Source organism: Ostrinia furnacalis, unplaced genomic scaffold (genome assembly GCF_004193835.3).
Source record: "Ostrinia furnacalis isolate ACB-3 unplaced genomic scaffold, ASM419383v2 OfSCF7708, whole genome shotgun sequence".
Lineage (NCBI taxonomy): Eukaryota > Metazoa > Arthropoda > Insecta > Lepidoptera > Crambidae > Ostrinia > Ostrinia furnacalis.
The window spans coordinates 392220-417607 of NW_021137947.1; the positions used below are offsets into that span (position 1 = coordinate 392220).

Consider the following 25388-nt stretch of genomic DNA (forward strand, 5'->3'; position numbering starts at 1 on the left):
AATTTAACAATTAGTTATTTTAACTATGAATAAAAAAAACTGGGCCTAAGTGAGCTGCCACACTGGCAGATGCGCGGAGAACACGTGGTCTAAACTCTAGGCAGAAACGTTGCGCATCCGCGACATATTCGGCGCACAGCCGCGGCGTGTTCAGCAGGGTACTCATCTAGCCGTGTAGCATGTAATGTATCAGATACTGTATCAAGTGAGTACATAGGCACGAGTCCGCTGCGATCTGCTCGCGCGTGGTTCGCAGGGAGATCGCAGCGACCCGCCGAGTGGCGGTATCACTGCGAGCACAAAGGCGGATTCAGGAGCTCGCAGCCAGATAGGCGATGACCGTGGACGAGCCGTACTCACTTGAAGGTTGGTTACGTTACATGCTACGTTACGTGCCACATGGCAGGTGAGTACCCTGCCTTCGCTTCGTCGCCGCTCCGCTTTGAAAACGCTTGTAATCCGCCAGTGTGACAAGGCTCTTATTAACTTCTATTTTCGCTTCTATTATAATAAACTTACCCTATAGTGACTATAGTAAAATCTAAACTATTCCACGAGTTCCTCAAGTAGGCACCAGGGTGGAACAGAAAGCCGTACGCTATAATCTTCATTATACATTCTCCCGTAAAAATCACCATGAATATCCATTCTACTTTTTCCTGAAAACAACAACAATACGGAAGTATTTTCGCTAAATATGAATATCTATATATATAAAAGAAAGTCGTGTTAGTTACTTCGCTTATAACTCAAGAACGGCTGAACCGATTTAGCTGAAAATTGTCAGGGAGGCAGTTTAGAGCCAGGAGAAGGACAAAGGATACTTTTTATCCCGTTATTTATTGCCATTAAGGCGGAACAAAGTTCGCCGGGTCAGCTAGTTCAAAATATAACACGATCTTGTGAATGTCTTTAAATGTTAATACCTATGGAAAACACTTCTTAATGTGCTCTCCGAGGCACATAATACTAAATCTTTTGCAGCCTGAGAACAAATACAGTGATTTTACGCTATGCTCCACCTTGGCCCCGATTGCGCTAAAATTTTTCAACTGCAACGCAACTGGACGACGAACGAACTTCAGCTGTTTTGACAAATCCGTATTGCGGTGCCGTTTCGACTAGTTCATTTACGACGTTGTACTGTAATCGGAGCGCAACTGCGCCTATATCTCACACGCAGGTCAAACGCTACACGAACGTTTTAGTAATTTTAGTTTCAAAAATAAGGTGTTTGGACTTTTAATGAAAAGTGCATAAATCCTTTGTTTGCGCATGAACTTTACCGCGATACCGAATTGCACATCAGCTGGAATGAAATTGGAGTGTAATTGGAATGTAGACTGGACTTCACGCTATTGAATTGGAGAAATTACAAAATAGCGTAAACGGGGCCCTGGGAACCTGACCGAGTGACAACACTTTGCCATGTTCAAACAACTCTACGATGACGCGTTCTACAACTCCGTAGTCATCTAACTAAAGTAGGTAGATTAAACTTAATAAAATATCAATTAAAAGTAAATAACAGTTATTCAATCGTGCCTTATTAAAATATTACAGCTCAAACGCCATTGATCTGAACAGAATAGTATTTTAAGATCAAATCGATTTCATATAAACTGCTCAATAAATCCTGTTTGCTATAAAATTTAATGAAATTCATGAGCGCACTCAGGCGTTGCAAATTGCATATTCGTTTTAGCATCGCCGATAAAAGAAAGCTTGTGTATTTATGATGATATACAAGACACATGATGGTTTTAAAGCCTGTGTCGGTCTGTGGCCCTGTAGAGAGTTTCTCACATTGGATGTCCATGGTTAGATTCTCTAGAGGACCATTTTGGTGCCTTTGATGAATACAGGTTGTCCCAAAAAATAGTGTCAAGCCGAAGCAAAGAGGCAGAGCATCATAGGGCTAACCGAATCCATGCGAATTTTGATAGCTTTCGAGTTATGTTTTTTTACAACGTAATTTTTTAGTTTACTTCTAAATACTTCTGAATCAGCTAGGCCTAGTATTCATCTAATAATAATAAAATCAAGCTTGTGTCTTAACTATTCACGCCATAGTGATCCAAAAGTGCCTAAGCGCAGTCATAGGTATCAAATAATCATAACTGGAAAAATATCGAAAATTGCGGAACACACATCGTCGCTTGCCTCTCTAACTGACGTATCTGACATTTTTTTCGAAACTGAGTTATCTACACCACGGTAATACTATCATACAGTATTGTAACTTCATATAAACGGACGAAACGCGAGCTTACCTTCGAAATTCAAATCTCGGTATGCGCTCGACATGCAAAAGTCGGGGGTGTCGCGAATGTACCACGGTAATAAATTTTCATACAAAATAAAATTTATAAAATCGGATTTGTGTAAAAATTGAAATGATTAAAATTATGATATCAATTTTATGACTTATCATACCATTTATATGCATAATAACGCTTATAAACCCATTTACCTAACACCTAATATAATAATCAAGCATTTTGTTCGCCTCAGTCGAGGGCTAATACATTTTATGGTTGCAAATTTACAAGATTTGTTACTAAATCTTAACACAAATATTTTTTTTTATTAAATCACAAAACAACATGCATTTTTATCCTATTTCATTCACAAAGTATTTTGTTTGTCAAAATAAAATAAAAAATTACAATCACAAAATACATTCACAAAACTAGATAGTCTATGTAGGCAGATGTAATGAAAATAGGGTCTGCAAGTGGGCAGCCCTATCGCATGTTGTCATACTGTGACGTACCGCGTGGCTGTTGAGATTTATTTGAAAAATATGGCCGAGTTGGAATACTGTATAGATAGTATTACCGTGTCTACACCATTTTGCAAGACGAACCGATCTGTCTAATCGCCTGAAAATTTTGCTAAATGTCAGTTACGTCAGTTAGAGAGGCATGCGACGACATTCGGATAGCCCTTGAAATGCTCAATTTTTGGGACACCCTGTATAAATAATAGAATGATTTACTTACCAATATTTGATTAGTATTGTTCGTGTCCCCGGACGGATATGGAGTGAATACTGCTAGCGCTATACAATTGGCGAATATTGTTGTTAATATCATGTATTCGAACGGTCTGGACATTGTGTTCAGGAAGTTTTATTGGTAAGAAAATGCGTCATCTAAATATTGTGAATATAACACACATATCATATTTAGCAGATTTGATTTGACATGGAAATAGCACATTAACTATAAATAAATAGATCGAAGTTGTTGTAACAAAACAAAAAGTAAAATAAACGAGCGAAAGACAAAAACAAAAGAGCAGCGAAATTGGTCGTCGAAAAAATATGTAGTTTTCTTACTGGCCAGCGTTGCGCGGTCAAGGAGGCTACCGCAACATAGGTTTATCCCGTTTTCACCATCAATCCCTAATTTAAGTGACCCTTATGAAAACAAAATGCCTGTTAAGTGTTACCATAGGGGTCACTTAGAAATTAGGGATTGAAGGTGAAAACGGGCATTAGGCCCCGCTTCTGAATTAAGATTTTGAACGTGGTCATCTTCTACTCAAGACAAAAATTAATATGAAAAGTACATGACGTTTTAGTCCGCGGAAGACCAGCTTCTTGACATGCCCTTTCGAGCATGTCACGATAAATGCTGAGCAGGGGCCTGTTGGCACGGTATTAATTACCTACCATTGTTTTTGTCCTATACCTACCTACTGTTGTAAATGTTATAAAGTACCTACTTGATACAATTTATTAGGACAGACTTTTAACTTGATACAAGTTATTGCCGACCATACGAGAAATTGAAAAAATTATAGTTTACTAGCTTTCCGCCCGCGGCTTCGCCCGCGTGGAATTTTGTCTGTCACAGAAAAACCTTATCGCGCGCGTCCCTGTTTCAGTCCCAGACAGACAGAGTTACTTTCGCATTTATAATATTAGATTACTAAACATTAATAAAAAAAATATAAGCCTTAAAAAATCGTTCAAATCACTGCCTTGGGGGAAGGTATCCAGAAGGCTAGGCCACATTGCCACACTGGATGTCTAGGCGAATTCTTTGACCTAGACATAATAGGTCAGCCTTCGGATCGTAAAATCTGAATTCAGACCGTTTATTGTCAAAGGATACTTCCACTCCACAATATCATAGCAGAGCTTCCTCAAAGGGTTCTTCAGGCCAAGGCACAAGAGACTCCGCTTAGGCCTCTCGGGCTGCGGCTTGCCTCGCGGGCGGGCGGTCTTGCGTGGCGCGGGCGCAGCCGATGGGTCCGCAACGCTGTCGGCGCCCGGGGTGGTCGCTCCCGCTGGCTGCTCTGCCATTTTTAGCTGGAAAGAAAATGAAAATGTATATTTAGGACATTCATAAATGGGGCTATTTGCAAAAGTAATTTCGCAGGACTAGATAAAACATCATAAGCCACAGCATGAATGTTCTACAACTTTTGAAAATTCGTTAGTAGTTTTGGAGCCTTCAATTCAACAGTCAAACTCTCTCTCTGCTCTTTTTCTCTTTAAAATATTAGTGTAAGGCCCAGGACAGACGGTGAAACGCAACTGCAACGAAACTGCAACTTTCTAATGTTTCTTATGAATTAAACTGAAACTGAAAGTTTCAAACTGGTTGCGTCATGTGTGGTCTCCCAACGGACGCTATGGCAAACTTAGATGCAACTCAAAAGTAACTAACAGTTGCAGTTTCGTTGCAGTTGCGTTTCACCGTCTGGTCTGGGCCTAAATGTTACAGTCAAAATCATAATCGGTCAAAACCACTGACTGATTTATTTGCAGTCAAAAGTGGTTTTGACCGATTATGAGTTTTGACTGCAACATAGATGTTGAATTATAGTAGTGTAAATACTTGCTCTATTCGGGTGCGAAATTCAGTGTTTTTTATTTATTTTTGACTGAACTATTTCTTAATGAATGAGTCACAAGTTTATAAGAAGAAAACTAGACATACATACTCAGAACTATCATAATATTTGCCTGGAACTTGGCAAAACAATAACATAATTATGCAACTTGTTATTCCGCCCAGCTCTAAAAGTCAAAGTGAATTAGAGCCTAACTTCGTTAATGTGAGCTTTTACCCTTATGTATGATGTATATACAGTGTGTCCGGGCTTGTAGTGATCAAACTTTAAGGGCAAAATCTAGGGACAATTTTATCGATAAAAATACTTAAAATTTGGGGCCTGCCCCATTTCTCGAAAAATTACATCGATTTAAGTTTTTAATTTTTAGTTTACACCTCTTCTTTAAAAAACAAGTGAAAGCGTGGGTAGCTTAACATTAATATGCAAATATTTTATATCATGCGATAGCCAATGAAATTATCTATTAGTAGAAGAAGAAAACAGACACAAATTTCATACATTTTATGGGAGTAAGAATGGATTTAATTAGAAAAATACATTACTTTTTTCACTTCTTTTTCAGTTATTTTCCAACACAAGAAAAACCAGGTCGTTAAGGTATGTTTTATTTGCATTGTATTTTTAGTATTTGAGCTATTCTACAAAACGAATGTAAATTTATTAGTCTACGTCTATTAGTTTCGACGTAATTGTTGAACAAAGATACCCCTTCCCAGCGGTTTCCATAGTAATCGGAATAGGTTGTGTGATTCTTTCAGGCAGTGCATTTTCGCATGTCGCGTGCGCTATGGAAACCGCTGGGAAGGGGTATCTTTGTTCAACAATTACGTCGAAACTAATAGACGTAGACTAATAAATTTACATTCGTTTTGTAGAATAGCTCAAATACTAAAAATACAATGCAAATAAAACATACCTTAACGACCTGGTTTTTCTTGTGTTGGAAAATAACTGAAAAAGAAGTGAAAAAAGTAATGTATTTTTCTAATTAAATCCATTCTTACTCCCATAAAATGTATGAAACTTGTGTCTGCTTTCTTCTTCTACTAATAGATAATTTTATTGGCTATCGCATGATATAAAATATTTGCCTATTAATGTTAAGCTACCCACGCTTTCACTTGTTTTTTAAAAAAGAGGTGTAAACTAACAATTAAAAACTTAAATCGATGTAATTTTTCGAGAAATGGGTCAAGCCCCAAATTTGAAGTATTTTCATCGATAAAATTGTTCATAGATTACGCCTTTAAAGTTTGATCACTACATGCCCGGACACACTGTATAAGTAATTGAGTAATTAACATCATTTCATAATCATTGAAACACACAATCATCATTGTTTTACACGTATAAAAGGTGTTCCTTTTCGTATAGTATAACACAGTTCTGTTGAACTGTGTTCCTATATTACTATATTCGATTATTACTATATTCGCTTATTAATTAAGACTTTGTTTATTTGATTGAACATACTAATCTCAGGAACTACAGGTTTGAAATAAAAATGTTTTCTTGTGTTAGATGGTACATTTATTGAAAAAGGTTATAGGTTACTCATATATTTTGCTATGACCAACAAGAACGGAGCTTCAATGAAAATTGCTTCAAACTATTTTCAGCGTACGCACTTCGTACCGCAGACGGAGCTAGTTTATAATATTAGTTATTATTTATTACAGTTAAACTAAAACCACCGTCCTTGTGCCGAACAAATGCCCAACACTCAACGTTTTGTCGCCGACGATAAACGCCCGATTTGAATACGTTTACGAGTTCGATCGTAAAATAAAAATCGAAACGGGATAGAGACGTAAACTGCGTTATGGCTGCGAGGTGACGGAGCGTGAACGATAACATACTAAGGGTCGTTTAGCTAAATATCATCATCATCAAAATCATAAAAGACTGCGAAAGGTAAATCGATATCTGCCCATAACATCTTACCCGCAAGTTTCTTCAGTTACTCCGTGACCATGGCGCTTGCAACAGTGCGGAAATATCGGAAACTCAAAACGCCTGAGTTAAATGACACCGACATCAAGGTTCATCAATATCAAGTTTAAAATAATAGGCAGTAATGTATGAAAAAAGAGCTTCTATTCTGTATCTACTATGCCCGTGTAATTTTGATCGGTGTCAAATCGGAGTTTTCGTGCGGGGTACGCGGGTGTTGCGCGTGGCGTGAAGGTCATACGCTCAAGGTCATTGAGGACTCTAATCGCCTTAAGGTACATGGTAGTAGCAATCCCGTCAGTAATAATAATTATCATCATCGTCAGGTTATTTAGGTTGAGTTGCACCGCCTTATTTAAACCGTGACTACAACCATAATCGGTGTTTTTGTATGGAGTTTGATAGACATTTCACGTTTGTTAAAGTCAAAGGAGTGGAGGCCGCGTAGGTACCTGAAAAGGCAGCGTAGGACGTCCACCCACAAGGTGGACCGACGACATGCAGGAGCACGACCCTCTCTAATTTGTCTTCATCGTCGTTCCAGCCGGTCCCACAATGCCTCTTTAACACCAGAGGCAAATGGAGGATTTGGCCTACATTCTCCATGCTGGCTGGCCTGATGAGCTTCTTTTTCGTCAGCGATTCTCCATTCTGGCTGGCCTGATAAGTTTCTTTTTCGAATTTCGATGCATGAAATTGCATACCCACTGGCCCGGGGGAACCAGTGGGTTATGTGAGGCTCTCCCTGCCAGATGGGCAGGGCCTACTCACTAAAACCTGACGGTGTCCTCCAAAGTGTTTGGGACGGAACTGTGAGTTATTAAATAAATAATAAATTAAATGATTATTGCCATTAATGTACAGAGTATTCTTATGACTAGGGGCTTCTGCACTAAGATTAGCTTGTGTCGTCGCCTTTTAATTTTTATAAGAAGGTTTACTTTGGGGTCTGAAAACACACAAGTTAGGCAATTTATTACTGTAAGAAATTAAGATATTGTCTGAACTAAGAAGTTGGAGAGGCCTGATGTGATTCATATTAATTTGTCGCCTTTCACGATAACAAAGGAAAGTTAATTACAATCTTAATAACGGTTGCTGATTATTACTGGTGACAGGTATCTCTCGCCTACGGAATAATAGGTTGTCAAGGACTTTGACATCAACAGACTTTAAACGGGATAACCTTACTCTAACTTTAAAATATTGGATTATCTTTCTTGCATTGAAATTTTACCAATATCTTTGGCTGTTCCCCACCGCTATAAAACTAGTAAAATAATAGTTTTTTGCCGTCAGTTGCCAAATATAAAGGTCACTGATCTTTCAGAGGGTACTGACCTGCGGTCGTTACCACTTTGGCATTGCCAAAACCTAGAGATCGATGCCTGATAAGCTTTTATTGTTTCAGTAGATACGAAATTGTTCTGTTAGAATCAAGAGACGCGCGTTGCATATGGAATGGCAATTTGGTAGGTACGGCACTATTCCCACCTCTCGTTCCCACCGCTGCAACTCCTGTGTAGCCAGGATCTACAACTTGACCGCCAATAAAAACCCAACCAGTGAAGGTCAAGTTTGTCCCGGGGAAAAGATAAACTATCATTGGACTCGCAACGAAATTAATCAGAATAGAACATAGGAGAAGTTCAATTTGGTAAGACAGACAGTGGTTTAATAATGATGATCAGTCACTTTTCAGAATGGGAATGATTAATGAATTTCATATAATACCTACCAGCTTTTGCCCTCGGCTTCAACCTCGTCTGTCATAATATGAGATGCACGCCCGTATTCACAAACATGACTATAAGATCTCCCAGTGCGCGTGGACGCACAGGGTGACACACGAACCAATCACAGCTCCATTCAACGCTGTGCGTTCAATTTGCTGATTCACTTGAGCAAGCATCGTTTGTGAATACGGGCGATAGTTTGTCACTTAAAAATAAAACTCATAACAGACTTATCAACTCGGAAAGGGATCAACACCGTATCGCCTTTCGCGCGCTGTCAATCGCGAGGCGAGGCGTTTACGTTACGGTGCGGATAAGTGTGCGTTCAATATGGAGTTCATACAAAGAATACTGACCGCCTCGAGTTGATACGGTTACGATCCCTTTCCGGGATAATTAGTGTGCTACGTCCTTAATAAACAATCAATTAAAAGCACTTCACTGAAATTCATTTTATAGTAGCCCTGAAATAATGGAGTTCATCTTGCTATTCTTATAATAATCTGTTATATTGACCGTTCTTCTCAGGTTATGGTTTTATAAACAAAATAGTTAATGTGTGGGCATACACAATAACAATACGCGCGAATAGCGGACGCACAACAGGACGGATGTATAAAAATATCAATATAAACATTGATCAGACCATATTGTTCTATCAACGTGTTTTTCAGTATCAATCAGTATTAAAATTTGTAGACAAAGAAAAATTCGATTGCCAGACACGATCGTTTCGAAACGTTCTGAAGTTACTCGTAACGTAGCAGTAAATACATATAGATGAGCGAATTTTTAATTCAAAACGAATACGAATTAAGATGGAAAAATTTAAGTATTATTAAGGTCAATCAACCCTTAAAAATTTTGTGGGTAGAAACTCATTTTAGCACCACAAACAATTTTATGGATTGAACAATTTTACTGTCGCTCTCGCAATAAAATTGTTCAATGAATGTAGAGATTTTTCGCATCAGTTTTCGATATTGTTCCCATACAAAAAGTTGTATTTAATAATCAAAATTCCCTATCTGATGTAACAGAGATTTTACCAATTATTTTGGCGATTATCACACTGCGCCGCGCTCCGCCGCGGTACGCGGGACGACAGATTTAATCATTGTATGCAAGTACCTCAGTTTGTATAGAAAACACGCGCGGCACAAGCGGTACAACATACTGACAACGCATCTGCGCGCGGGATTTTTTATATGAAATCACGCGGACCGCGGTGGAGCGCGGCGCAGTGTGATAATCGCCTTTTCAAATAAAGGACACACAAGGTAAAACAACAATCCCGTCCGTGGGCGGATGACGTATCCCATGGGATACAACAAATGATTCATTGGCTTGTAGTATTTATAGTTACAACAGACCATCAGACGTGCTGAACGTCGTAACTGTCGGCTGTTTGTTACATTCGTTTTGTTATGTTACGGTTTGACGGTTGTAGTATGGACAGTGCGACTATGCAGTAATTATCTAAACTAATTAACTAGCCGTAGATAGGTAGATAGTTTGTCACCTGTCATCCGCTTTGCAACGGAGGGAAACTCCTCCTTTGTTCTTCTGATTAATTTCGTTGCGGGTCCAACGACAGTTTTTATCCTGAGACAAACTTGACCTTCACTGATTGGGTTATTGGCGGTCAAGCTGTAGATCCTGGCTACACAGGAGGTGGGAATAGTCCCGTTTAGTTAGATAGATGATAGATTAATACTTAATTGTACACCACACAAAACAAGAAAGGAAAGAAATATGTTACAAAAGAAACGCATAATTAAGCGGCAGCACTAAAATAAATGATTGATTACTGCTTTCATAAAAGAAGACTAGACGAAGAAGAATAGACTTGAACTGAGTCTTAACCTATATACAAACCAACTTTAGCTCACTACAAAAAAGTTCGGTTAATTTAGTATAGTAGTAGTAACTTCCAGTTCGCAAGTCACTTTTTTGTGTAAGCTGTAACCAAACTATTTTTTTCAGTGAGGATCATTTATCAAAATACTAGCTTTCCGCCCGCGGCTTCGTCCGCGTGGAATTTTATCTGTCACAGAAGCACTTTATCGTGGCGTGACTATTATAAAAACCGGGATAAAAACTATCCTATGTCCTTTCCCGGGACTCAAACTATATCTATGCCAAATTTCATCAAAATCGGTTCAGTGGTTTAGGAGTGACAGCGAGACAGATAGACAGACAGACAGAGTTACTTTCGCATTTATAATATAACTAGCTTTCCGCCCGAGGCTTCGCCCGCGTGGAATTTTATCTGTCACAGAAAAACTTCATCGCGGCGTCCCTGTTATAAAAACCGGGATAAAAACTATCCTATGTCCTTTCCCGGGACTCAAACTATATCTCTGCCAAATTTCATCAAAATCGGTTCAGTGGTTTAGGCGTGAAAGCGAGACAGACAGACAGACAGACAGACTTACTTTCGCATTTATAATATTAGTATAGATTTGAAACTGAATGAACCTCAACTAATATTCCCCTTTTTAACCGGCCAATCTAATACCGAAATACATCGTTGGGGCAAAAATGCTCCTATTCCAAAAAGTATAATTATGTCATAATAACATAAATCCCGTCCTTGTTTACCTCAACATGTATGCATGCAATAAATGGTTTTGATTTGATTTGACATGTTATCATCTGTATTTTATGGGTAGTATGGTATTTGAACTTAAGCATTATAAATATACGTAATCTAATCCTTAAATTACTTAATAAGTAATTAATAGTCTGGACCATGGACCTATGATGATATGAAGGATATTTTATCCAAAAATCGAAACTCGATCTAGGGCAATCCCTAAACCGAGCAGACGTAGATTTGTCTGGAGGCGTCACCCAGATCCTGGAGCAGTGCCAAAGTGCAAATTTTCGCGTCTCACGTATTTACTCAACTTCAGTTACAAATGTTACAATCGTCATCTTGGTGGGATGTATAATAACTTCGGATTTCCTTTGACCCATATATTAATTGGGTGCAGACACTTTTGGATGAAAAAAGAGCTTTGATTTCGGTATTATTCAGAATTAGGTACTTAATCAAAATTAGGATGACGTGAATTAAATCACTCAGAGTTATTTCATGCAATGGTTTCATGTAGGTGTTCTAGTTCACTCAAAAAAAAACAAAATTTTTCTAAGAAATCCTTGCAACACTGAAAAATATCGGAAACGCAATATAAATAGGAACCCTTAACGAATTTAACCAGAAGATTAAAGTTCCATGTACACTTTCTTTCGTAAAACGTGATGCAGGTAACTAAATGATTTTTAAACCTTTAGCTTTCGAATGAATACGATGTACTTAAGTAAATTAAGAGAACCTGTCAAGTGAGCCAGAATTAAGCGTGGCAACATTACCGGCTAGCTCGGAAGTGTTTTCTTTAAATAGTATAGGTAGGTAGGTACATCACAAGTACTTCTTGTAGAGTTTCGAGAACAAGAAAGTTTAATACAAAGATATTTCATACTAATAAACGTGTGTCTAAATCACCACCCTGTATTAGAACTAGCCCGTTAATTAATCCGCCGTATGACAAATCGTTTAACAACGATGTGACGAACGCGCGCGCGTCGCGGTCCAGTGAGCAGGTTAATTACTAAGCTTTCCCAATATAGATCAAGTTCGATATGTGCTCCACCAATATGTAGCTAGAAATAGTAGGTACTGTCACACATTGGCTTTTAAGTAAAAAAAAACTGATAATAGTCATTTATTTTTGAAGTAAGCTTTTAAAAAGCACTAACACGTTCCAGTATTAACCCTACCACTGCTTCGGGACAATAAATGGGCCAGGGCTGAGAAGAAGCGGCGCAAGAAACTCTCAGTAAGGCTACGGTCTCCTCGTCGCTTGTCTCTCTAACTGACGTATCTGTAATTTTTTTCGAAACTGAGTTATCTACACCATCTTAATCAATTTTACAAGACGAATCGATCTGTCTAATCGCCTGAAAGTTTTGCAAAATGTCAGGTACGTCAGTTAGAGAGGCAAGCGACGTCCTATTAAACGCCATAAGCGGCGTACCATCAGCTTAAATCGTTCCTATCGACGTCTTTAGTCGTCATCTGAAAAAGACCGCTTCAATACATGTCTAATAATAAACATTGTGACGCAGCCTACTGCGTTTATAGGAGACCACAGCCTTAGAGATATATTTAAAGTTGTAAACAGTTTAATTCCTGAGCTTTCCCAATATACATAGATCAAGTTCGACATGTGCTCAACCAATATGTAGCTCGCAGAAACGTGGCCTCCCACTATAGGCCTTTTAAAGAAGCTCAAAGTTGCGCAGCGTGCGATTGAGAGGGCTATGCTTGGTGCTTCTTTACGGAATCGAATCGGGAATGTGGAGATCCGTAAACGAACTAAAGTCGCTGACATAACCAGATTAGCAAGCTGAAGTGGCAATGGGCAGAGCACATAGTACGCAGAACTGACGGCCGATGGAGCAGCAGGTTCTGGAGTGGAGGCAACCTACTGGAAAACGAATGATGAATAGGTAGAGACGACCGCGTATGTCAAGCTAAAACACAGCAACATCGTAAATGCAGTAAATGGTTGTTAATTGGTGCTGTTTTGCAACAAAACGAATAGTTTAATATATTGTCGACTGTTGACCTCCATATCACATACTGACAATGATTGATTTTGATGAAAGTCGGCTTGAAAGATTCTTGCGACTCAAAAATTGTCTGGAAGGAGAACCCTTATTACAGGCCTTTATTTCAGAGCAATAATAACTGTATTAAAAGACCAAAAAAATCATGTCTTTCTAAACTTAAAAGTTCTACATATATATCGGTATATCGGAGAATAAACCTCTTTAAAAAATCTCGTATAAAAACCATTAAAGCAAAAAATCCGTACATGTTTTCTTACAAAACACGCTGCAACTAAAGCTTTCTAAAAGCAATAACCTATCATAGGTACGCCCCGTCGCGGGACGTAATCCATCTACCCGCTAACATAACATACACAAACATATAACATACACTAACATACTATGTGTTATATGTGTACTCACAGCATGTAAACACAGCGCCCCGCTGCGCCATCAGACGGCTATGGTTGGTTAAGATTTTAGGACTAGATGGGTAAATTGAGTAAGATTCTTTAGATGTGAGGATTTGTAGCAAGAATTGTTTGATTGTCCAGTTGAGACAACTCAACTCAAGTACTTAGTACTTTGAGCTTTCATTGTTCAAAATCGGTTTACTAATTCATAAATAATGAGTTTCTTGTTCTCCTTTTTCACAGTCCTGGCCCATTTAATGGTTCCGAAGTAGTGGTAGTGTTAATGGAACGTGTAAAGGCGCTTTTTAAAAGCTTGTTTGCAATATAAAATAGTTTTAGGACACAGATACTACGTACCTACAATAACTTCTGTCTTAACTTTATCAAATAACTCACTCAAAAGTCACCTCTCATAAACGAACTACTGGTGTATACCATGCTTTGTGAAAATCATAAAAGATGACTCAATGGACCAACCACATCGAAATAACTTGTAACGGTTGAATGAAAAAAGCGAGAAATCAAAATATAAAGAGAGAGATAGAGAGTCTTTCATTAGTGAGTACATCAGTGAACTCCCGTAGAAAGACATGACTCAACAATTAAAGCGTTCTTGTGCTGTATGCTAAAATACTTGTATCCAAATCTTTTCGCCTCCACAATCTACAAGCATATGTAGTCGCACGGATTTTAACGGGTAATCAGCGGTGCGCTATTTGTTATTACTTTACCTACGGCTCACGTTCGGATCGCCGGATTCCTTGCAATGTGCCAGCTAAAAATAAAATACAGGCGATAAAAACCGAGACAGATAGCAATCGCGCCGCTGACTGTAAAGTTTGAGTGTGAAAGCAAGTCCACCAAGAACCTAGTGAAACTTATTTTCTATTTGGGATAACAGATGGCGCTGTGCTCCTTTAGCTCGCGCTAACATTAGTTTTTTTTTATATACCTCCTAGAAATGTATGCCCACCCACGTTCAACTATTAGCTTAGCTTGAATCTCAATAAATGATGCTATTGCCTGTAAAATAGCATTCATTTTCCCATGCAAACCTCGCTATCGTAGGTTGTACGCTGACGCCCGGTCATTCATTGGGGATGTTCGGTACTGATTATTAGGTTGGCCAGGTGCATTTTTGCCGTTGATTTTTAACGAGACTGTTTCACCTCTCGTTCCCACCGCTGCAACTGCTGTGTAGCCAATAAAAACCCAACCAATGAAATCAAGTTTGTCCCGGGGGAAAGTTAAACTGTCATTGGAACCGCAAGGAAATTAATCATAGGAACATAGACGGAGTTCGAACTTAAGGCTTTGCACTGCAAAGCGGATGACAGGATCCTTTCTGATTCAACAATACCTTGATTTATATTCACGTTTGTATTTAAAATCTCCTTGGACTGACGTAAGATTGAGCTGTAAAGCTTCAAGTGCATTCCACAGTAAAACCACAGGTAAAACTAAGATTGATGTAGAGCTGTCGTAAAGTTAGTATGGCAAATGGAACCAATATCCGTATGTTACCTTAGTATTTTTTTACATACATCTTGACAAAAACTACCATTTTCATGATATTTGTACATAGGTATGTTATGAAAAACTCCTTTAATCAAGAAGATAGCCCTACGTGATCGGTCACGTGAACTTAGCAAACAATTACTTAGGGTGAACTATCGTTTGATTGGCTCTGAAGATAATTGATGTTGTGTACTCATATTAGTGGTTATTTATCGTTTTAATCCATTATACTTGTACTAGTATCAATAAAAAGGAAAAAATAGCGTCTTAACTAAAAGATAGTATAAAACTTAACGTCTATGTTATGAACTGAATCTTAAATCTAGAGAAAAAAAGATAGCCAGTGTAATAAGTAATTTTTTTCAGGATAAGATTGGTGCTTAACTTTGGATCCACAGGACAAAGATGTTCTGTTTGGATCGAAAGTGCGTCGTTTGACGTTTCATCATTTCAGTGTCATTATTTAGACCACTCTTAGGCTGGGTTGCACCATCTTACTTTAACTTTGACGAACGTCAAAAACCTGTCAAACTCGATACAAAAAACACGGGTTATCGTTAAAGTTACGGTCAAAGTTAGGTGGTGCAACCCAGCCTTAGAAAATTAAATAATCCTAAATGTAGGTATCAAAGGAACCTTTTTGATAGTGACAAGTTATGTGCTCGGAGTTTCTTTGAAAGAATAATAACGAGGTTAACCGACCGAAAACTAACGCACGTATTCATAAGCATTAACTAGAGGTCTCACAGTGCGCATGGACGCACAGGGTGACATAAGAACCAATCGCAAAGCTCTATTCAACGCTGTGCGTTCGATTTGCTGCTTCACGACAAGTGCTACTTCACAAGGCTGAGTTGCACCACCTAACTTACTGTTAACCTTTATTATTTTTATAGAGTTTGACAGATTTTTGACATTTGTTAAAGTTAAAATAAGATAGTGCATTTCGGCCTAAGCGTTTAGCTAGCTAAAGCACCAATCAAATTCCTAAGAAGTAGCTATACAGGACCTCTTTTAGAGCACTTTTACACGTACCAATGTCGGATATCCGATGCTTATGAATCAGAACCTTTGGCCACTATTTTCCGAAGCATATTTATAATTATGATGATGACACTAGACTAATAATGGGTGTAGTGTTACTAACAAGACCTGATTACGCGGTTGACATTATAAGTAATTGAAAATAATTAGACTACTGTTTTCTATACCCTTTGCCAGCAAAACAAAAAAAAAACACTATAACCATAACCGGTGTTTTTGTATGGATTTTGACATACTTTTGACGTTTGTTAAAAAAAGTAAGATGGTGCAGCCCAGCCTTAGAATAGCAAGGGTTGTCAACTTTTTTGTTGAAAATCGAAATTCTAGTTCCAAAATTACAATGCTTTTGTTTTCAGAACTAGAATTCTGTATTCTTCTCTCAGAACACGATGTCTACTTTATTCTTACCTATAAAAACCAGTATCTTGAAATTATGGGTAATTTTATTTTTTGCTAAGAAGCGATCAAATCAACAGCACATCAGCCTACTCACTTTTATTCCAAAATACGCGTTATTCCAACCACATAAGGTACCCAATATTTAGCTTGATAAGCCGTCCATACCGAACCATCTACCCAGAACGGTTCTATATTGGCTCACATAAAATTCTAAATCCTATTCTTTGTCTTACTACCGATTTGTGTTCATAATAATCTCTCTTCATAATTTTATTTTTCATACTTTTTTTATTCATACATTTTTATTACTACCATCGGAGCTCATAACAGTTAGTAATCATAATTTTTTTATCAATACTGTTACTACCAAGAACCATTTAAAATACATAATTTTTATTTTCAGATCTTTTTTCTTCATAACATTCATTGATCATATTGTTTTAATTAATAATGTTGTTACTAAGAACATACTTCAACTCATAATGTTGTTGTTCAGAATAATTTACTTTATAACAGACATACTCGTATCTTTAAAAAAATCATATATAATTTAATAGAGTAGATAAGCATGCAGAGCATGCAGCATGAAAGCAAGCATGCAGCATGCATTGGTATCTCCTCGTCTCCGGCGCTGCGGGATGTGCAGCCCTTCCGCCCTTGCGTAACGAGGCTCAGGCACCCACGCTTGCTTCCGCAGCTTCGGCTTTTTGGATCGCCATCGGCGCCTTCGGCGCCTCGGCGACCAGCCTCAGCCGCTCCAGCTCGCCCGGGCGCCTGAGCCTCGTTACAGCGGGCGAGGGCTGCCCTCCCTCCGCGCCTCCGGCTTTTAAATTACACTCTAGGGGTAGGGCAGACAAGACTACGTGGAGTCGGTTTTGCAGCGATTCGTTTCTGTCACGTTAGTTTTGTGGCACAAAATATTGCTAGTTTTGGACCATTTCAAATTAATTTAATGTTAAAATACGATTTAATACGAATTTAGACATCATGATTTTCAATAATATGGATAAATACACTTATGAGTAATAAATTTATGAAAACAAATATTAGGATACATCACATTTATGAATATTATAGTTATTTATTCGAATGATTATGAGTTTCGATCATTAGTATAGAAAAATATATGAAAACAAATATTAGTAAAAACTAAGTGTATGATTAGTGATATTATGAATATCAATGATTATGTTTTTAAATATGTAGGTTTTAAATTTTTTATGAGGAATGATCATTATGGTATCAAATTGTATGAGAAATATTTTCGGACCTCCAATGATAGGAATTGAAAAGTTATGTAAGAAAATGCGCTACCACCCAGAACACGTGCGTCTATATTTGGTATTCTTAGAACAAACTTCACCGAAATAGAGCTTCATTAGTTTTGGGCGATTGTTGTGCCCACTCGATACTCGCTTGTCTAATGGATATCGATTATAAATAAGTAATCGAGTTATTGAACCCTGGGAATACCTCCTGCCTACTTATGTACTTATACAGGACAATCCAATTTAAAAAAATCCTAACCGTTTTAAAATAGCAACCCCTAAAATATTTGAGTGGCGAGGTGACATTTATTAAGATGTTTCTGAATAGAAAGAAATGTGAATGTCAAATGTGTCTAATCATATTTTTCTTTTTTAGGCCGAATTGTATTAATACCAGTGTTTTTGTATGGAGTTTGACAGATTTTTGACATTTGTCAAAGTTAAAGTAACGGTTGATTATTGTATAGAGTTTGACAGACTTTTAACGTTTGCTATAGTTAAAGTAAGATAGTGTAACCCAGTCTCAGATATTACTAGTGATATTAACTTGTTGTATTGTATGTACCTATAATGTATGTATCTATAATGTATATACCTATAAATAAATAAAATAATAAAACTTTTTTCATATTAGGTAGATGATATTATGTGTTTGTAGAAGGAAGAAATGACAGTAATATTTATGTCATTGTTACTAATTCTGTTTGGTCTGCTATATGAGTAGAAAAATTTGTAAATCTTATTGTCAGAACCTGAAAAGAACCTAACATAGTAAGTACACTGACTTGCAAACAAAATATCGGAGGGCAGACTAATATCGAAAGTTATCCAAAACTAATCCTCTATCCTTGATAAGGCTGGATCGATAGATGTAGTGTTTACGCGATAAGATAGTGCTGTATCGACGGTGACGATATATCGATAATATTAAAAGTAATACGAGATTATCGATATCAAGGCACCAAACCAATAGATCGCTTGATTGATGATTAAAATAATTTATTGGGAACAATTATGTTTATCAAATCTAAAATTCATGCTCTTGTAGGTACTTATCTCTAGTTTGTTTCTTTAATTTATTGACATTATATACTATACTATAGATAGACACTTTGATCTAAAAGTTTATCGATAAATCAACATAGCTACAACACTATGATAAGATAGTGATAGACATAATAGCACGCCAATGTTGACGTTCTAAATCAGTAATTAGATTTTCAGTGACGCACTAAAGCGTGATGACATTGCACTGTCACTGCCACTTTATTTGGAAGATGATGTCAGACTACACAGCCAGACTCTATGATCCAAAAATTTCCATCATCATCATCATCATTTCAGCCATAGGACGTCCACTGCTGAACATAGGCCTCCCCCAATGCTTTCCATGTTGATCGATTGGTAGCGGCCTGCTTCCAGCGCTTCCCTGCTACCTTTACGATGTCGTCGGTCCACCTTGTAGGTGGACGTCCCACGCTGCGTTTTCCGGTACGCGGCCTTCATTCCAGAACCTTGCTGGCCTATCGGCTGTCCATGTTTTTAAGCAATTTTGTGAAAAATGTTATAATAACTAATAGCTCACAAGATATTGTCCCCATTTATATTTACTGTCCGTGGAAATCTTTTCTTAAAGGTTACATAACCTTTGCTTTATCACCTGTCATCCGTTTTGCACTGGAGGGAAGTCGAACCTTAACTTCTAGTCCTCATTTTATAAGTTTAAGCTTTTACACTCTACTTCTAAAAGCTTGAGAAAAGTCTCACTTTAGTGCTTAATTTTATGTATGAGGCGTTTAAAAATTGGGGCAGAAATAGCAAATCAACTAAAGGGACTTTATTTCTCTACGGTTTACCTTTCGTTTGCGGAATATTGTATTCTTTTACCAATGACAAACTATAGGTCTTGCGTTTAACTCAATCAGTGCCCGAGGTATGAGGTATAATAAATCAATGAATCAAGCACTATATCAACAACTAGCTTTCCGCCCGCGGCTTCGCGCGCGTGGACTAAATTATCTACATATTTTACGGAACCCTATTTTTATCCAAAATAAAATTTAGCCTATGTTACTCGTGGATAATGTAGCTTTCGAATGGTGAAAGAATTTTAAAAAACAGTCCAGTAGTTTTTGAGCCTATTCATTACAACCAAACAAACAAAGTTTTCCTCTTTATATTATTAGTGTAGATATTCCAAACTTTCGTAGTACCATACAAACATCATACATTACCCCTAAACTACTTCTCAAGTAGATATATACCTACATCTACACGGTCGAGCCATAAATTATGGTGTACTATGGGGTACGATGACCTCAGACGCGAACATAGTAGGTATATGTATAGAATCCTTAATGAGGCCTTCAACCCTTTGTAATTTATGAAGCGACGCACTGAATTGACATTTTGTTTTGTAAATATCAGTTTTATAAAGATTTTCGTTGGAAAAAGGCTTAAAATGAAAATGTTATGTCTAGACTATCGGTAAACTAAAGTTACTCTGTATTAGACTAGGCGCAGACCATCGATTTTTAGTTGGCCGATAGTTGTGCCCGATTTTAAATTGTATGAAGAATCGGCCAAATCAAATCGGTGTAATGTGCGCACTTCCATACATGCCCATACTGATCAACTGCCCGACTAAACTATCGGCCGACGAAAAATCGATGGTCTGCGCCTAGGCTTAGACTTAGGTATAGGTTCAAATCGCTATCACTTAAGTCAGTAGTAGAAGGGAATGGAGAGATCCAAAAATAATAAAACAGCTTTTAAAAAAGCTCTCTGGCCTTTTACTTCCTAGGAACTGCTACGTTTCTATCCCAAAATGTTTTCTTTGTGTTACTTTGAAACCGGGTAACATGAAAAGCATTGGGGGAGGCCTATGTTCAGCAGTGGACGTCCTGTGGCTGAGATGATGATGATGATGTGTTACTTTTTGTGTTTGAGCAGGGGGGTCAAAGAACTTACACTAAAGGGGCCGTTCTACACTACGTTTGTTGAAACGTGGTCTACATTCGAAAGCTTTCGTCAGTTATATCAATCTATCGCCCGTATTCACGATGCTTGCTTAAGGCTTGGTATTTCTTCTAAAGTAGGTATTTCGCGCTGTCAAAATCTGCGCGCGCAATTCTTCGCCGAAAACAGCGCGTCAAAGAGCTCCCGCCACAATTTCCAGCTACACAGTATAGAAATACGCAGTTGGTTAGGTTAGGTTGACTTCCTTCCCTTCAAGCGTCACACTCACAACACTTTCTAATAGAAATCATATCCAAGTGATACAAATTAAAACACCTTTCAGACTTTTTGGGAATATATTCTAGAATCGAATAAATATATATCAAAAATTTTAGCTTTCTCCAGTAACACTGGTATTATTATACTGTGACTCATCAAAGTCATCATTGTCAAAAATATTGACAAATCGAGAACTGTCACGTCCAAAAAACTGGCACGCGTCCGTCCTCCGTAAGCGCCACCGCGCGACTGATTGAGATTGTCCAAGCCGTCATGGGCGATTTTTTCCACATTTTTTAACATAGTAACTAAATAAGACGCAATATAAAAATTTCATCCGTTAAAAGCCCTCAAGTTATTTCTGAACTTTAGTTTAGTAAAAGATTCAGAATCTCAAATCGCTTATTTTAAAAATAAAACCATTATTAGAAAACGAATAGAGGTAACTTTGGGAATTTATTCTATCGAGTCAACTTCATCAAATCGTGTTTCCATCCGTTAATAGCCCTAGAAAATATCCTCAACTATGCTCAAAAAAAATCTTAGCCTTTTATTTTACTGTTTAGTACCTCAAAAATGAAAAATGAAAACCTCATTTTCGCCATTTTCTCTGTTACCCGGCCTTAAGTGAAGCAGCAAATCGAACGCATATCGTTGAATAGAGCTCTGTGATTGAAAGAAAGAAAGAAAGAAAGAAAAAAATATTTATTTGGTACTAAATGATACACATTGACATTAAAAAGTAAAATAATACAATTGTTGTACCAAATTGGTCTCTGCTCAGTATGAGGCCATAACGTACTCGGGGGCACGTTACGGCCACTGGTATTCTGCAGACACCATGAGAGAGGGGCACTTGGCCCACAGTGAATGTTACAACTCACAACATATTAAAATAAACAAAGGAGAATAAGTTCGTGTGTCACCCTATGCGTCCACGCGCACTGTGATATCCCTTAGTAATGTTTGTGAAAACGGGCGTTAGCCTACATTCCCCACGCTGGCTAGACGGGTTGGGTAGCCTTTTCCATCAAACTCTACTTAGGTATTCCCATAGGCCATTAGTTACAAAACTTCCTCCAAAACAATATAAATCTTCATTGGCCCATATAATAGTTGCCTAAGCATTATCGTCTCCATAGTAAGTAGGTCACGAATAATTACTGTCCCTATTTCGGTCTGCCCCTCGCTTAACTTCCATCATTTCTTTTGATTGTCACAGGGGTGGCTTTTATGCTGTAAGTATGGATTATTCGTCTTTTTGTTGGCACTTGGCAGTAACATAAATATTTTGATATTTTTATCTTTTGGCCGTGTGGTTTTAGCAAAAAATGTGTCACGTATCAACCCGCAAAGGGATCGCACCGTATCAACTCGAGGTGATCAGTAGGTATTCTTTGTATGAAACTCCATACTACAACGCACACTAATCCGCACCGTAACGTAAACGCGTCGCTTCGCAATTGACAGCTCGCGAAAGGCGATACGATGTTGATCCCTTTCCGAGTTGATAAGTCTGCTATGACCTGACTTCGTGGATGTCGTAAAATATAATTTAAGAACAAATATGTAAAGATTCAATCTCCCCAACCCGTCTAGCCAGCTGGGGGAGTGTAGACTTAATCCTTCTATTGCATCTGGTCCGTCCACCTACAAGGTGGACCGACGACATTGTAAAGGTAGCAGGGAAGCGCTGGACGCAGGCCGCTACCAATCGATCAATGTGGAAAGCATTGGGAGAGGCCTATGTTCAGCAGTGGACGTCCTATGGCTGAAATGATGATGATTGTATCTGGTGATATTAGAGAGAGGGTCGTGCTCTGATGATGTAGGCATCTCTCAAATCTTACAAAGATCGATAATATCGTGTTAGATTTATGTACTCTCCAAATTACAGCTGTATTTAGATTGTTTATGTAGATTGTTTGTAACCAATATATTCACGATAAGGTGGTGTCACTGTACATTAAAAGTGGACCAAGCACTCTAGTTAATTTGAGTAAACATAAATATTTGATTGCAATAAGAAATAATGTAATACTGAAATAGTTCAATATCAAATTATACTTAGAAGGTTATTATGATTTTTAGTTAGCTAAATCATCATGAGTTTTTGGCTACGTTTTAGATTTCGATTCGTTTTATCAAAAGTTTATGTAATCAACTCTAATAATCAAGCCAAAAGGAAAACGCCATTCCACCATAGAATATTTCGATAACACCACACCGTAATAACTGTCATCTCCATACATACAACGACATAAAGTAGAGTGAGCACAATATATTTGGGTGCCTCACTTACATATTCATAAACCTTGTACTTGGCTCAGTACAGCCCTTCAAGCAAAAAACTGTAGTCTTAAGTACTTCTAATAGATTCGGTTTTGCTACAAAAAATTGTGGTCCACTGTACATTTAACCTTGGCTTGCATTCCAGCATTTTCATTATCATGGTTTTCTCATGGTGTAGGGCGTATACAATATCTATGTACTCGTATACTCGTACTTTTAGGAAAGACTAGCTAGTCTGTCAGGCTTGGCGCTGTACCACTTTTAGTAAACGATTATGGGGCCACATTTTCTTGATAAACAACTAAGGCCCAGAACAGACGGTGAAACGCAACTGCAACGAAACTGCAACTGCTAGTTACTTTTGAGTTGCATCTAAGTTTCTGCCATAGCGTCCGTTGAGAGTTGAGAGATCGCACATGACACGATCAGTTTGAAACTTTCAGTTTCATTCATAAGAATCATCAGAAAGTTGCAGTTTCATTGCAGTTGCGTTTCACCGTCTGTTCTGGGCCTTAGGGACAAAACATGAGACCATCAGGCTTCCACAACCAGTTTGGCGTAGAGCGTGTAGGCCAAATTCTTTTGTCCTTGGAAAATTATACAGTCGTGCCATTGTGTGGAGAAAAAATAAGATCTGATGATGTTGATATTATAGAGGACCTAGGAGAAGAGCATATTTATAATATCGTTTATAAATAAAGATTATCTCACACATCACTTCACGATTTATCGGACTACAAAGTCAGTACGAGATTCACGGATTTGAATCCCTTAGTATTATAAAGTAACTGTCTGTCTGTTACGCTTTTACAGCTAAACCATTGAACTGATTTTGATGAAATTTAGTATAGAGATGGTTGGAATTCCAGGAAAGGACAGGATATTTTTTCTCAGTTTTTGAAACAGGGACGAGCGCAATAGAGTTTTTCTGTGACAGACAAATTTTCATGCGGGCGAAACCGTGGGCAAAAGCTGGAGATATAGAAATTTTACATTTACGATATTGTTATAGATTTTGATAAAGAAATTACTATTTTCATTTTAACGGCCTTTTCAAAGTCGCAAAAGCCCATTTTTCACAAAGGTCGTCCTACACGCTTGCCAAATTCAGCACTCAAGGACGCCCAACCTTACACCGAATATTATGGAAATAAACAAAATATTAAGCCATTCTAGGAAAAAACTTTATTCCCCAAGCCACGGAGAAAATAAAGATTCTTTGCTGTAACTAGTGAAAGTGGTGAACGATTCAATCATAGAAACAACTGTGTAAAGTTGTTCGTTACTTAGACACTTGCTTTAAAAGTACATTTGAAACAGAAAGAATCTAATCAATTACTTTGTACGTGTACATTTACTCTACATGTATACGAATCAAAAGTCTGTATTTCAATGTATTCCTAAGTACCCATAATCCCCATTTACTATCTATACCAATATTATAAATGCGAAAGTAACTCTGTCTGTCTTGCTTTCAGGCCTAAACCACTGAACCGATTTTGATGAAATTTGGCATAGAGATAGTTTGAGTCCCGGGAAAGGACATAGGATAGTTTTTATCCCGGTTTTTGAAACAGGGACACGCGTGATAAAGTTTTCCTGTGATATAAAAAATTCCAAGCTGGCGAAGCCGCGGGCGGAAAGCTAGTATTCTATTATGTACCCATTCTGCATGTTCAAATCTGTTGCTTCAGAAGACATTTATTAGTTTTTACTGAAACACAAATTGACGTCAGATAAATTTTATGAATTCGAATTTGATTCATAATATTGGATGTTGTTTCATAATGCAACATTGCGATGGATATTTTAGTAATTTCTTCGTTCACCTCGCAACGCTGTTTTTATATAACAAGACAAAATTAAGTGTCAATTTGATCGTAAACACGTTATATTTTATCGTAAAAGCGTTATTTATCTTTCAATATCAGGAAAATCGAGCTCAAGTAAATTTACAGAAACACTAAAAAACATACATGAAATCTATTGGGTTGGTAAATAACGCCAATAAAGTTTTTCACCTTGAACGGATAACA

General features: G+C 37.8%; 1 protein-coding gene across 3 annotated transcripts in view; it reads right to left on the bottom strand.

The window, feature by feature from the left end:
* The window catches only part of LOC114365957 (muscle calcium channel subunit alpha-1), a 55988-nt gene that overhangs the window by 28249 nt on the left and 2351 nt on the right, over nt 1-25388 (bottom strand). For all 3 annotated transcript variants that reach the window (XR_003656989.1, XM_028322705.1, XM_028322703.1), the window contains exons 2-4: nt 4125-4321; nt 3006-3111; nt 520-659 (exon numbers count right to left, since the gene is read on the bottom strand). Coding sequence is in view for 2 of the 3 variants with exons in the window: in XM_028322705.1 (XP_028178506.1) it covers nt 520-659; nt 3006-3111; nt 4125-4315 (437 nt within the window). In the remaining variant the exon portion in view is untranslated. The remainder of the gene's footprint in view (nt 1-519; nt 660-3005; nt 3112-4124; nt 4322-25388) is intronic.